Source organism: Callionymus lyra, chromosome 14 (genome assembly GCF_982586985.1).
Source record: "Callionymus lyra chromosome 14, fCalLyr1.hap1.1, whole genome shotgun sequence".
Classification (NCBI taxonomy): domain Eukaryota; kingdom Metazoa; phylum Chordata; class Actinopteri; order Syngnathiformes; family Callionymidae; genus Callionymus; species Callionymus lyra.
Window position 1 is genome coordinate 2229142 of NC_141831.1, and position 14721 is coordinate 2243862.

A 14721-nucleotide genomic window follows, 5' to 3' on the forward strand; every position below is an offset into this window, starting at 1 on the left:
AACCATCACAAGATGTCACTCAAATTCAATGGCCTTTAATTATGCAAATGTATAAAAGTTTTTGTATCATGAGCCGAATATATTGTATGGAAGCGTACGGTGAGTTTAGTGACGACTACATCGTCAAGATTATACAGATTAAATAACATTTATCATTTAATAAGTCACAGAAAACTTCATTAAAACAGGTTTAAAAACGAGTTAAAAACACAAATAAAAACCAATCGGACTCTGAGCGTCACGGGTGTCTGTGGTCCTGCAGAAGCAAGAAGGTTCCAACTCCAGGCTGAGGATCTTCTACGGCGACAACAACGTGCGCGTGGTGGACAACGACACCGAGTACAGCGAGCACATGCAGGTGGTCAGCGAGCACCACGGCACCAGACTCAGCATCGCCGGCGTGCGTCTGTCGGACGACCGCGAGTTCTTCTGCCAGGTCAACGGTCTGGCCGCCGGCACCAGCGAGCGCAAGACTCACCTGAGGGTGTTCGGTGAGGAACCCACGACCTCCAGCTCGTGACCTGAAGATGCTGATGTTTGAGATGTTTCATCGGGTCTCCTGGTCTCTTCCAGCGACACCAGAACCACCGCTCATCGAGGGAGTCCAGACCGGAGTGTCTGTGACCAACGAGCTTCCGTCCAAGGTGAGCGTGATTAAATCATACCTGAGTCTCTTCACCATCTTGACATATATGACGTGTTGTGAGGGTTTACTCCGGACACTCCGGTTTCCTCCCACAGTCCAGAAACATAAAGAGGTTGATTAAGAACTTTGGGGAAATTGTCCGTAGGCTTACACACTCACACACTTACACACTCACACACTCACACACTCACACACTCACACACTTACACACTCACACACGTACACACTTACACACTCACACGCTCACATACTTACACACTCACACACTTACACACTCACACACGTACACACTTACACACTCACACGCTCACACACTTACACACGTACACACTTACACACTTACACACTCACAGGCTTACACACTTACACACTCACACACTTACACACGTACACACTTACACACTTACACACTCACAGGCTTACACACTTACACACTCACACACTTACACACTCACATGCTCACAAACTTACACACTCACACACTTACACACTTACACGCTCACACGCTCACACACTCACACACTTACACACTTACACACTCACACACTTACACACTTACAGGCTTACACACTTACACACTTACACACTCACACACGTACACACTTACACACTCACACACTTACACACGTACACACTCACACACGTACACACTTATACACTCACACACTTACACACTTACACACTTATACACTTACAGGCTTACACACTTACAAACTTACACACTCACACACTTACACACTTACACACTTACACACTCACACACGTACACACTCACACAGGTATGAGTGTGTGTGTGTGAATGGTTGTCTGTCTTTGAGTGTCCTGAGACAGACTGGCGTCCTGTCCAGGGTGTCCCCTGCCTCTCGCCCTATGATACTGGGACAGACTCCCGTCTCCCCGCGACCCCACAAGGGATAAAGCGAAATGAAAATTGTTATCTTTATCAATCATGTCACAGGTTTGAATTAAAAACGTTTCTAATTGTAAGACTTTCTTTTGCTCGACGCTGTACGTTGTTGTGCGTTTGTAGTCGTTTTGTCGTCACTGCTGAGCAGAAAATCATGTAAAACATCATAGAAAGTCATTTACAGACATCAACAGTAGGTGTCGCTCTGTCACTCGTGAAAGATGTTGAGGCGTGATAATAACGGCGTGTCTGGATCAGGTGGCGTCCTGCGAGGTCCGCAACGGCTTCCCTAAACCCAACATCACCTGGTACAGGAACGGAGAACCTCTGGTGCCTTCGCTGGGATGTGAGTCACGACTGACGTCAGATCAGCATCTCAACCTTCTGACGTCGACACGCGTCGCATCTTCTTCCGTCTCCACAGACGTCAACGTGTTGACACTGGTGACTCGCAGCCAGTTGTTCTCGGTCCAGAGCACTCTGGAGTACAAGGTGACGAAGGAGGACAAGGACTCTCAGTTCTCCTGCGAGGTCAGCTTCTACGTGCCGGCGGCCATACGTACTGTGGAGTCCAGCGGCGTCAACGTCAGCGTCCACTGTGAGTGCAGACAAGCACACTAGCTTCACAGAAACACACTTACACACTTACAGGCTTACACACTTACACACTTACAGGCTTACAGGCTTACACACTTACACACTCACACACTCACACACTTACACACTCACACACTTACAGGCTTACACACTTACACACTTACACACTCACACACTTACACTCTCACACACTTACAGGCTTACACACTTACACACTCACACACTCACACACTTACACACTCACACACTTAAACTCTCACACACTTACAGGCTTACACACTCACACACTTACACACTTACACACTTACACACTTACACACTCACACACTCACACACTTACACACTCACACACTTACACACTCACACACTTACACACTTACACACTCACACACTTACACACTCACACGCTCACACACTTACACACTCACACACTTACACACTCACACACTTACACACTTTCACACTCACACACTTACACACTCACACACTTACACACTCACACACTTACAGGCTTACACACTTACACACTTACACACTCACACACTTACACACTCACACACTTACACACTTACACACTCACACACTTACACACTCACACACTTACACACTCACACACTTACACACTCACACACTTACACACTTACACACTTACACACTCACAGGCTTACACACTTACACACTCACACACTTACACACTTACAGGCTTACACACTTACACACTTACACACTCACACACTTACACACTTACAGGCTTACACACTTACACACTCACACACTTACACACTCACACACTCACAGGCTTACACACTTACACACTCACACGCTCACACACTTACACACTCACACACTTACACACTTACACACTCACAAACTCACACGCTCACACGCTCACACACTCACACACTTACACACTCACACACTCACACACTTACACACTCACACGCTTACACACTCACACACTCACACACTTACACACTCTCACACACTCTCACACACTCACACGCTCACACACTCACACGCTTACACACTCACACTCACACGCTTACACACTCACACACTTACACACTTACACACTCACACACTCACACTCTCACACTCTCACACACTTACACACTTACACACTCACACACTCACACACTCACACACTCACACACTTACACACTCACACACTCACACACTCACACACTTGACAAAACTAATGACCTTGAAAGAAATAGATCTGATCTTCAGATTTTAGTCGATGGATTTATGTTTATTTTGTCCCAGAATCTCAAAATAAAGATTTTATTAACAGTAATAAAATAAATAAATACAAAAATAATGATTTATAATAAAATATGAATCGTTAATTAAAATGAACACAGTAATAAAATAAAATAAGATGTTTATGTCAACATGTGAGAATAAAATGTATTCATTTGTATTTATTACATGGAAATAAACTAAACAATGATGTCATTATCATTAAGTTATTTGAGTAAAAACAATAAATAAAATGTATTTATTTGTATTTATTACATGGAAATAAACTAAATAATGATGTAATTATCATCAAGTTATTTGAGTAAAAACAATAAATAAAATGTATTTATTTGTATTTATTATATGGAAATAAACTAAACAATGATGTAATTATCATCAAGTTATTTGAGTAAAAACAATAAATAAAATGTATTTATTTGTATTTATTATATGGAAATAAACTAAACAATGATGTAATTATCATCTAGTTATTTGAGTAAAAATAATAAATAAATATAAACAATAAAGTGTATATTGAGGTGTTTAAACTATGGATTCAATACTTTAACAAATATCTTGTGAAGACCACAGTCAATGTAGTAAATAAGAATGTTTAAATAGTTTTAATTGAAAGAAAATAAAGGGATATAAAGTCAAACAAGTGAAAAATTTTGTCCACAAGTCTGAGAAAGTGCAGATAAAGTTGGACAAAGATGGTCAGTGAAGGTTTTCTAAGACACGCTCGTAAAAATCCCCCGGCGGGTCGTAAGCGGGTCGTAAGCGGGTCGTAAGCGGGTCGTAAGCGGGTCGTAAGCGGGTCGTAAGCGGGTCGTGTGCGGGACAATGGACCAGAACCTTGTGATGGTTGCTCCTCAGAGAAGCGTCGCCACAACGATCCGCTGAAGTGACTTTAATGAGGTTGTGTTCAGACCCCACCACCATGGCGGAGATGTGGAAGGAGCTGCCCAAGGGTCTGGTCCGAGAGGGCGACACCGTGGAGCTGCGTTGCCAGAGCGACGGGAACCCTGCGCCCCCCTTTCTCTTCAGCCGCGAACAAGTAAGAAAGAACTTTTCTCAGCGACGTCCTCACAGAGAAAGACACGAAGGAGACGCGTCGGGAATGTTTTTCATATGCAGAGCTGCTGGACCCCCTGTGACTCCAGTGTGCTGACCCTGCAGCTCTGACCCGTTCATGTCTGACACACTAGCTTTGTGTTCACAAGACTTTCACTAATGACTTTGTGTCGACAGGTAGTTGTGGTACTTGTTAACACTTGTTACTTCACTTGTTACTTCACTTGTTAACACTTGTTACTTCACTTGTTAACATTTGTTACTTCACTTGTTAACATTTGTTACTTCACTTGTTAACACTTGTTACTTCACTGGTTAACATTTGTTACTTCACTGGTTAACATTTGTTACTTCACTTGTTAACACTTGTTACTTCACTGGTTAACATTTGTTACTTCACTTGTTAACACTTGTTACTTCACTTGTTAACACTTGTTACTTCACTTGTTAACACTTGTTACTTCACTGGTTAACATTTGTTACTTCACTTGTTAACACTTGTTACTTCACTTGTTAACACTTGTTACTTCACTTGTTAACACTTGTTACTTCACTGGTTAACATTTGTTACTTCACTTGTTAACACTTGTTACTTCACTTGTTAACACTTGTTACTTCACTTGTTAACACTTGTTACTTCACTTGTTAACACTTGTTACTTCACTTGTTAACAGTTGTTACTTCACCTGTTACTTCACTTGTTAACACTTGTTAACACTTGTTACTTCACTTGTTAACACTTGTTACTCCACTTATTAACACTTGTTACTTTACTTGTTAACAGTTGTTACTTCAGTTGTTAACAATTGTTACTTCACTTGTTAACACTTGTTACTTCACCTGTTACTTCACTTGTTAACACTTGTTACTTCACTTGTTAACACTTGTCACTTCACTTGTTAACAGTTGTTACTTCACTTGTTACTTCACCTGTTACTTCACTTGTTAACACTTGTTAACACTTGTTACTTCACTTGTTAACACTTGTTACTTCACTTGTTAACACTTGTTACTTCACTTGTCAACACTTGTTACTTCACTTGTTAACACGTGTTACTTCACTTGTTAACACTTGTTACTTCACTTGTTAACACTTGTTACTTCACTTGTTAACACTTGTTACTGCACTTGTTAACACTTGTTACTTCACTTGTTACTTCACTTGTTACTTCACTGGTTAACACTTGTTACTTCACTTGTTACTTCACTGGTTAACACTTGTTACTTCACTTGTTACTTCACTGGTTAACACTTGTTACTTCACTTGTTAACATTTGTTACTTCACTTGTTAACACTTGTTACTTCACTTGTTAACATTTGTTACTTCACTTGTTAACACTTGTTACTTCACTGGTTAACACTTGTTACTTCACTTGTTAACACTTGTTACTTCACTTGTTAACACTTGTTACTGCACTTGTTAACACTTGTTACTTCACTTGTTAACATTTGTTACTTAACTTGTTAACATTTGTTACTTCACTTGTTAACACTTGTTACTTCACTGGTTAACACTTGTTAACACTTGTTACTTCACTTTTTACTTCACTTGTTACTTCACTGGTTAACACTTGTTACTTCACTTGTTACTTCACTGGTTACTTCACTGGTTACTTCACTTGTTACTTCACTTGTTACTTCACCTGTTACTTCACTTGTTAACACTTGTTACTTCACTTGTTAACAGTTGTTACTTCAGTTGTTAACAATTGTTACTTCACTGGTTAACACTTGTTACTTCACTTGTTAACACTTGTTACTTGACTGGTTAACACTTGTTACTTCACTTGTTAACACTTGTTACTTCACTGGTTAACACTTGTTACTTCACTTGTTAACACTTGTTACTTCACTGGTTAACACTTGTTACTTCACTTATTAACACTTGTTACTTCACTTGTTAACAGTTGTTACTTCAGTTGTTAACAATTGTTACTTCACTTGTTAACACTTGTTACTTCACTTGTTACTTCACTTATTAACACTTGTTACTTCACTTGTTACTTCACTTATTAACACTTGTTACTTCACTTGTTACTTCACTTATTAACACTTGTTACTTCACTTATTAACACTTGTTACTTCACTTGTTAACACTTGTTACTTCACTTGTTAACAATTGTTACTTCACTGGTTAACACTTGTTACGTCAGTTGTTAACACTTGTTACTTGACTGGTTAACACTTGTTACTTCACTTGTTAACACTTGTTACTTCACTTGTTAACACTTGTTACTTCACTTATTAACACTTGTTACTTCACTTGTTAACAATTGTTACTTCACTGGTTAACACTTGTTACGTCACTTGTTAACACTTGTTACTTGACTGGTTAACACTTGTTACTTCACTTGTTAACACTTGTTACTTCACTTGTTAACACTTGTTACTTCACTTATTAACACTTGTTACTTCACTTGTTAACAGTTGTTACTTCAGTTGTTAACAATTGTTACTTCACTTGTTAACACTTGTTACTTCACTTATTAACACTTGTTACTTCACTTGTTAACACTTGTTACTTCACTTGTTAACAGTTGTTACTTCAGTTGTTAACAATTGTTACTTCACTGGTTAACACTTGTTACTTCACTTGTTAACACTTGTTACTTGACTGGTTAACACTTGTTACTTCACTTGTTAACACTTGTTACTTCACTGGTTAACACTTGTTACTTCACTTGTTAACACTTGTTACTTCACTGGTTAACACTTGTTACTTCACTTATTAACACTTGTTACTTCACTTGTTAACAGTTGTTACTTCAGTTGTTAACAATTGTTACTTCACTTGTTAACACTTGTTACTTCACTTATTAACACTTGTTACTTCACTTGTTACTTCACTTATTAACACTTGTTACTTCACTTGTTACTTCACTTATTAACACTTGTTACTTCACTTATTAACACTTGTTACTTCACTTGTTAACACTTGTTACTTCACTTGTTAACAATTGTTACTTCACTGGTTAACACTTGTTACGTCAGTTGTTAACACTTGTTACTTGACTGGTTAACACTTGTTACTTCACTTGTTAACACTTGTTACTTCACTTGTTAACACTTGTTACTTCACTTATTAACACTTGTTACTTCACTTGTTAACAATTGTTACTTCACTGGTTAACACTTGTTACGTCACTTGTTAACACTTGTTACTTGACTGGTTAACACTTGTTACTTCACTTGTTAACACTTGTTACTTCACTTGTTAACACTTGTTACTTCACTTATTAACACTTGTTACTTCACTTGTTAACAGTTGTTACTTCAGTTGTTAACAATTGTTACTTCACTTGTTAACACTTGTTACTTCACTTATTAACACTTGTTACTTCACTTGTTCACACTTGTTACTTGACTGGTTAACACTTGTTACTTCACTTGTTACTTCACTTGTTAACACTTGTTACTTCACTTGTTACTTCACTTGTTACTTCACTGGTTAACACTTGTTACTTCACTGGTTAACACTTGTTACTTCACTTGTTAACACTTGTTACTTCACTTGTTACTTCACTTGTTAACACTTGTTACTTCACTTGTTACTTCACTTGTTAACACTTGTTACTTCACTTGTTACTTCACTTGTTACTTCACTTGTTACTTCACTTGTTACTTCACTTGTTAACACTTGTTACTTCACTTGTTACTTCACTTGTTAACACTTGTTACTTCACTTGTTACTTCACTTGTTAACACTTGTTACTTCACTTGTTACTTCACTTGTTAACACTTGTTACTTCACTTGTTAACACTTGTTACTTCACTTGTTAACACTTGTTACTTCACTTGTTACTTCACTTGTTAACACTTGTTACTTCACTTGTTAACATTTGTTACTTCACTTGTTAACATTTGTTACTTCACTTGTTAACACTTGTTACTTCACTGGTTAACATTTGTTACTTCACTGGTTAACATTTGTTACTTCACTTGTTAACACTTGTTACTTCACTGGTTAACATTTGTTACTTCACTTGTTAACACTTGTTACTTCACTTGTTAACACTTGTTACTTCACTTGTTAACACTTGTTACTTCACTGGTTAACATTTGTTACTTCACTTGTTAACACTTGTTACTTCACTTGTTAACACTTGTTACTTCACTTGTTAACACTTGTTACTTCACTGGTTAACATTTGTTACTTCACTTGTTAACACTTGTTACTTCACTTGTTAACACTTGTTACTTCACTTGTTAACACTTGTTACTTCACTTGTTAACACTTGTTACTTCACTTGTTAACAGTTGTTACTTCACCTGTTACTTCACTTGTTAACACTTGTTAACACTTGTTACTTCACTTGTTAACACTTGTTACTCCACTTATTAACACTTGTTACTTTACTTGTTAACAGTTGTTACTTCAGTTGTTAACAATTGTTACTTCACTTGTTAACACTTGTTACTTCACCTGTTACTTCACTTGTTAACACTTGTTACTTCACTTGTTAACACTTGTCACTTCACTTGTTAACAGTTGTTACTTCACTTGTTACTTCACCTGTTACTTCACTTGTTAACACTTGTTAACACTTGTTACTTCACTTGTTAACACTTGTTACTTCACTTGTTAACACTTGTTACTTCACTTGTCAACACTTGTTACTTCACTTGTTAACACGTGTTACTTCACTTGTTAACACTTGTTACTTCACTTGTTAACACTTGTTACTTCACTTGTTAACACTTGTTACTGCACTTGTTAACACTTGTTACTTCACTTGTTACTTCACTTGTTACTTCACTGGTTAACACTTGTTACTTCACTTGTTACTTCACTGGTTAACACTTGTTACTTCACTTGTTACTTCACTGGTTAACACTTGTTACTTCACTTGTTAACATTTGTTACTTCACTTGTTAACACTTGTTACTTCACTTGTTAACATTTGTTACTTCACTTGTTAACACTTGTTACTTCACTGGTTAACACTTGTTACTTCACTTGTTAACACTTGTTACTTCACTTGTTAACACTTGTTACTGCACTTGTTAACACTTGTTACTTCACTTGTTAACATTTGTTACTTAACTTGTTAACATTTGTTACTTCACTTGTTAACACTTGTTACTTCACTGGTTAACACTTGTTAACACTTGTTACTTCACTTTTTACTTCACTTGTTACTTCACTGGTTAACACTTGTTACTTCACTTGTTACTTCACTGGTTACTTCACTGGTTACTTCACTTGTTACTTCACTTGTTACTTCACCTGTTACTTCACTTGTTAACACTTGTTACTTCACTTGTTAACAGTTGTTACTTCAGTTGTTAACAATTGTTACTTCACTGGTTAACACTTGTTACTTCACTTGTTAACACTTGTTACTTGACTGGTTAACACTTGTTACTTCACTTGTTAACACTTGTTACTTCACTGGTTAACACTTGTTACTTCACTTGTTAACACTTGTTACTTCACTGGTTAACACTTGTTACTTCACTTATTAACACTTGTTACTTCACTTGTTAACAGTTGTTACTTCAGTTGTTAACAATTGTTACTTCACTTGTTAACACTTGTTACTTCACTTGTTACTTCACTTATTAACACTTGTTACTTCACTTGTTACTTCACTTATTAACACTTGTTACTTCACTTGTTACTTCACTTATTAACACTTGTTACTTCACTTATTAACACTTGTTACTTCACTTGTTAACACTTGTTACTTCACTTGTTAACAATTGTTACTTCACTGGTTAACACTTGTTACGTCAGTTGTTAACACTTGTTACTTGACTGGTTAACACTTGTTACTTCACTTGTTAACACTTGTTACTTCACTTGTTAACACTTGTTACTTCACTTATTAACACTTGTTACTTCACTTGTTAACAATTGTTACTTCACTGGTTAACACTTGTTACGTCACTTGTTAACACTTGTTACTTGACTGGTTAACACTTGTTACTTCACTTGTTAACACTTGTTACTTCACTTGTTAACACTTGTTACTTCACTTATTAACACTTGTTACTTCACTTGTTAACAGTTGTTACTTCAGTTGTTAACAATTGTTACTTCACTTGTTAACACTTGTTACTTCACTTATTAACACTTGTTACTTCACTTGTTAACACTTGTTACTTCACTTGTTAACAGTTGTTACTTCAGTTGTTAACAATTGTTACTTCACTGGTTAACACTTGTTACTTCACTTGTTAACACTTGTTACTTGACTGGTTAACACTTGTTACTTCACTTGTTAACACTTGTTACTTCACTGGTTAACACTTGTTACTTCACTTGTTAACACTTGTTACTTCACTGGTTAACACTTGTTACTTCACTTATTAACACTTGTTACTTCACTTGTTAACAGTTGTTACTTCAGTTGTTAACAATTGTTACTTCACTTGTTAACACTTGTTACTTCACTTATTAACACTTGTTACTTCACTTGTTACTTCACTTATTAACACTTGTTACTTCACTTGTTACTTCACTTATTAACACTTGTTACTTCACTTATTAACACTTGTTACTTCACTTGTTAACACTTGTTACTTCACTTGTTAACAATTGTTACTTCACTGGTTAACACTTGTTACGTCAGTTGTTAACACTTGTTACTTGACTGGTTAACACTTGTTACTTCACTTGTTAACACTTGTTACTTCACTTGTTAACACTTGTTACTTCACTTATTAACACTTGTTACTTCACTTGTTAACAATTGTTACTTCACTGGTTAACACTTGTTACGTCACTTGTTAACACTTGTTACTTGACTGGTTAACACTTGTTACTTCACTTGTTAACACTTGTTACTTCACTTGTTAACACTTGTTACTTCACTTATTAACACTTGTTACTTCACTTGTTAACAGTTGTTACTTCAGTTGTTAACAATTGTTACTTCACTTGTTAACACTTGTTACTTCACTTATTAACACTTGTTACTTCACTTGTTCACACTTGTTACTTGACTGGTTAACACTTGTTACTTCACTTGTTACTTCACTTGTTAACACTTGTTACTTCACTTGTTACTTCACTTGTTACTTCACTGGTTAACACTTGTTACTTCACTGGTTAACACTTGTTACTTCACTTGTTAACACTTGTTACTTCACTTGTTAACACTTGTTACTTCACTTGTTACTTCACTTGTTAACACTTGTTACTTCACTTGTTACTTCACTTGTTACTTCACTTGTTACTTCACTTGTTACTTCACTTGTTAACACTTGTTACTTCACTTGTTACTTCACTTGTTAACACTTGTTACTTCACTTGTTACTTCACTTGTTAACACTTGTTACTTCACTTGTTACTTCACTTGTTAACACTTGTTACTTCACTTGTTAACACTTGTTACTTCACTTGTTACTTCACTTGTTAACACTTGTTACTTCACTTGTTAACACTTGTTACTTCACTTACTTCCCTCTCAGGAACCGGGTCAGTACCTGGACAGCAGCCGCGACCTTATGGTCCTGACTGAGGTCACGAGGAAAGACAGCGGCATCTACAGGTGTCGTCCTCAGGACGCCGACGCCCCCGAGCATGTGAAGGGAGAGATGCAGCTGACAGTGCACTGTGAGTGACACACACACACACACACACACACACACACACACACACACACACATGTTATACACACACACTTGTTTAACTGTGAGTGACACACACACACACACACACACACACACACACACACACACACACACACACACATGTTATACACACACACTTGTTTAACTGTGAGTGACACACGCACACAACAGTGTGTTACACATGTGTTACATCCACACACTTGTGTAACTTGTGCTCGTCTCAGATCTGGATCCAGCCGTTGTTGTTCCCAAAGACTCTGAGTTCATGTTCCGAGGAGAGAATCTGACGGCGACTTGTAACGCTCTGTCGTCTTTGAAGACCTCCACTGTTTGGTTCAAGGTTCGTATCCGTGATCACATGATCACATGATGACATGATGACATGATGACATGATGACATGATGACATGATGACATGATCACATGATGACATGATGACATGATGACATGATCACATGATCACATGATCACATGATGACATGATGACATGATGACATGATGACATGATCACATGATGACATGATGACATGATGACATGATGACATGATGACATGATCACATGATCACATGATGACATGATGACATGATGACATGATGACATGATCACATGATGACATGATGACATGATGACATGATCACATGATCACATGATGACATGATGACATGATGACATGATGACATGATCACATGATCACATGATCACATGATGACATGATGACATGATGACATGATGACATGATGACATGATGACATGATGACATGATGACATGATCACATGATGACATGATCACATGATCACATGATCACATGATCACATGATGACATGATGACATGATCACATGATCACATGATGACATGATGACATGATGACATGATCACATGATCACATGATGACATGATGACATGATGACATGATGACATGATCACATGATCACATGATCACATGATCACATGATGACATGATGACATGATGACATGATCACATGATCACATGATGACATGATGACATGATGACATGATGACATGATGACATGATCACATGATGACATGATCACATGATGACATGATGACATGATCACATGATGACATGATGACATGATCACATGATGACATGATGACATGATGACATGATGACATGATGACATGATCACATGATGACATGATCACATGATGACATGATGACATGATCACATGATGACATGATGACATGATCACATGATGACATGATGACATGATGACATGATGACATGATGACATGATCACATGATCACATGATCACATGATCACATGATGACATGATGACATGATCACATGATCACATGATCACATGATCACATGATGAAGATTGTTTAGAAAGAGAGAAGATCCAACTCAAGTCAACATGTCATGTGCAGGAGAACCGACGAGTCGCTGAAGGAAACTCTCTTCATCTCCACGACGCCTCGTACCAGACCAGCGGCGAGTACAGGTGTGAGGTGACCGTGCCCTCCATCCCGTCCCTGCACACCAGCGGATCCGTGCACATCGTGGTTCAAGGTCAGTGCTCACGTTCTCCACACTGAGAGTGTGTTCTTCTCACCGTGACCGTGTGAGCAGGAGGTCCTCAGCTGCTGGGCCTGGAGAAGGAGGTGCACCTGAAGGAGGCCGAGGGAAGGATGGTCAACCTCACCTGTGAAGCTGCAGGTCACCCCACGCCCACTGTCTTCTGGAGCGTCGCCGGCAGCCAGGTGACTCACCCGCTCCAGCCTGACCTTCCTGGTCACATGACCTCTGGTCTCGTGAACTTCCTGGTCTCGTGACCTTCCTGGTTACATGACCTTCATGGTCTCATGAACTTCCTGGTCACATGACCTCCTGGTCACATGACCTTCCTGGTCACATGACCTTCATGGTCTCATGAACTTCCTGGTCACATGACCTTCATGGTCTCATGAACTTCTGGTCACATGACCTTCATGGTCTCATGAACTTCCTGGTCACATGATCTTCCTGGTCTCGTGACCTTCCTGGTCTCGTAACCTTTCTGGTCTCATGACCTTCCTGGTCTCGTGACCTTCCTGGTCTCGTAACCTTCCTGGTCTCATGAACTTCCTGGTCTCGTGACCTTCCTGGTCACGTGACCTTCATGGTCTCGTGACCTTCCTGGTCTCGTGACCTTCCTGGTCTCGTGACCTTCCTGGTCTCGTGACCTTCCTGGTTACATGACCTTCATGGTCTCATGAACTTCCTGGTCACATGACCTTCCTGGTCTCGTGAACTTCCTGGTCTCGTGAACTTCCTGGTTACATGACCTTCATGGTCTCATGAACTTCCTGGTCACATGACCTCCTGGTCACATGACCTCCTGGTCACATGACCTCCTGGTCACATGACCTCCTGGTCACATGACCTTCCTGGTCTCATGAACTTCCTGGTCTCGTGGCCTTCCTGGTCACATGACCTTCCTGGTCTCGTGAACTTCCTGGTCATGTGACCTTCCTGGTCTCGTGACCTTCCTGGTCTCATGACCTTCCTGGTCACATGACCTTCCTGGTCACATGACCTTCCTGGTCTCGTGACCTTCCTGGTCACGTGACCTTCCTGGTCTCATGACCGTCCTGGTTTTGTGACCTTCCTGGTCTCATGACCTTCCTGGTCTCGTGACCTTCCTAGTCTCATGACCTTCCTGGTCTCATGA

At 38.8% G+C, this 14721-nt stretch overlaps 1 protein-coding gene across 1 annotated transcript in view; it reads left to right on the top strand.

Annotated features, from left to right (window-relative positions):
• Positions 1-14721, top strand: part of mcama (melanoma cell adhesion molecule a) — a 50699-nt gene that overhangs the window by 30870 nt on the left and 5108 nt on the right. Inside the window, exons 4-12 of the mRNA XM_087807990.1 lie at positions 263-491; positions 574-644; positions 1812-1899; positions 1978-2151; positions 4322-4449; positions 11884-12028; positions 12270-12385; positions 13439-13580; positions 13641-13771. Coding sequence (XP_087664116.1) covers positions 263-491; positions 574-644; positions 1812-1899; positions 1978-2151; positions 4322-4449; positions 11884-12028; positions 12270-12385; positions 13439-13580; positions 13641-13771 — 1224 coding nt within the window. The remainder of the gene's footprint in view (positions 1-262; positions 492-573; positions 645-1811; positions 1900-1977; positions 2152-4321; positions 4450-11883; positions 12029-12269; positions 12386-13438; positions 13581-13640; positions 13772-14721) is intronic.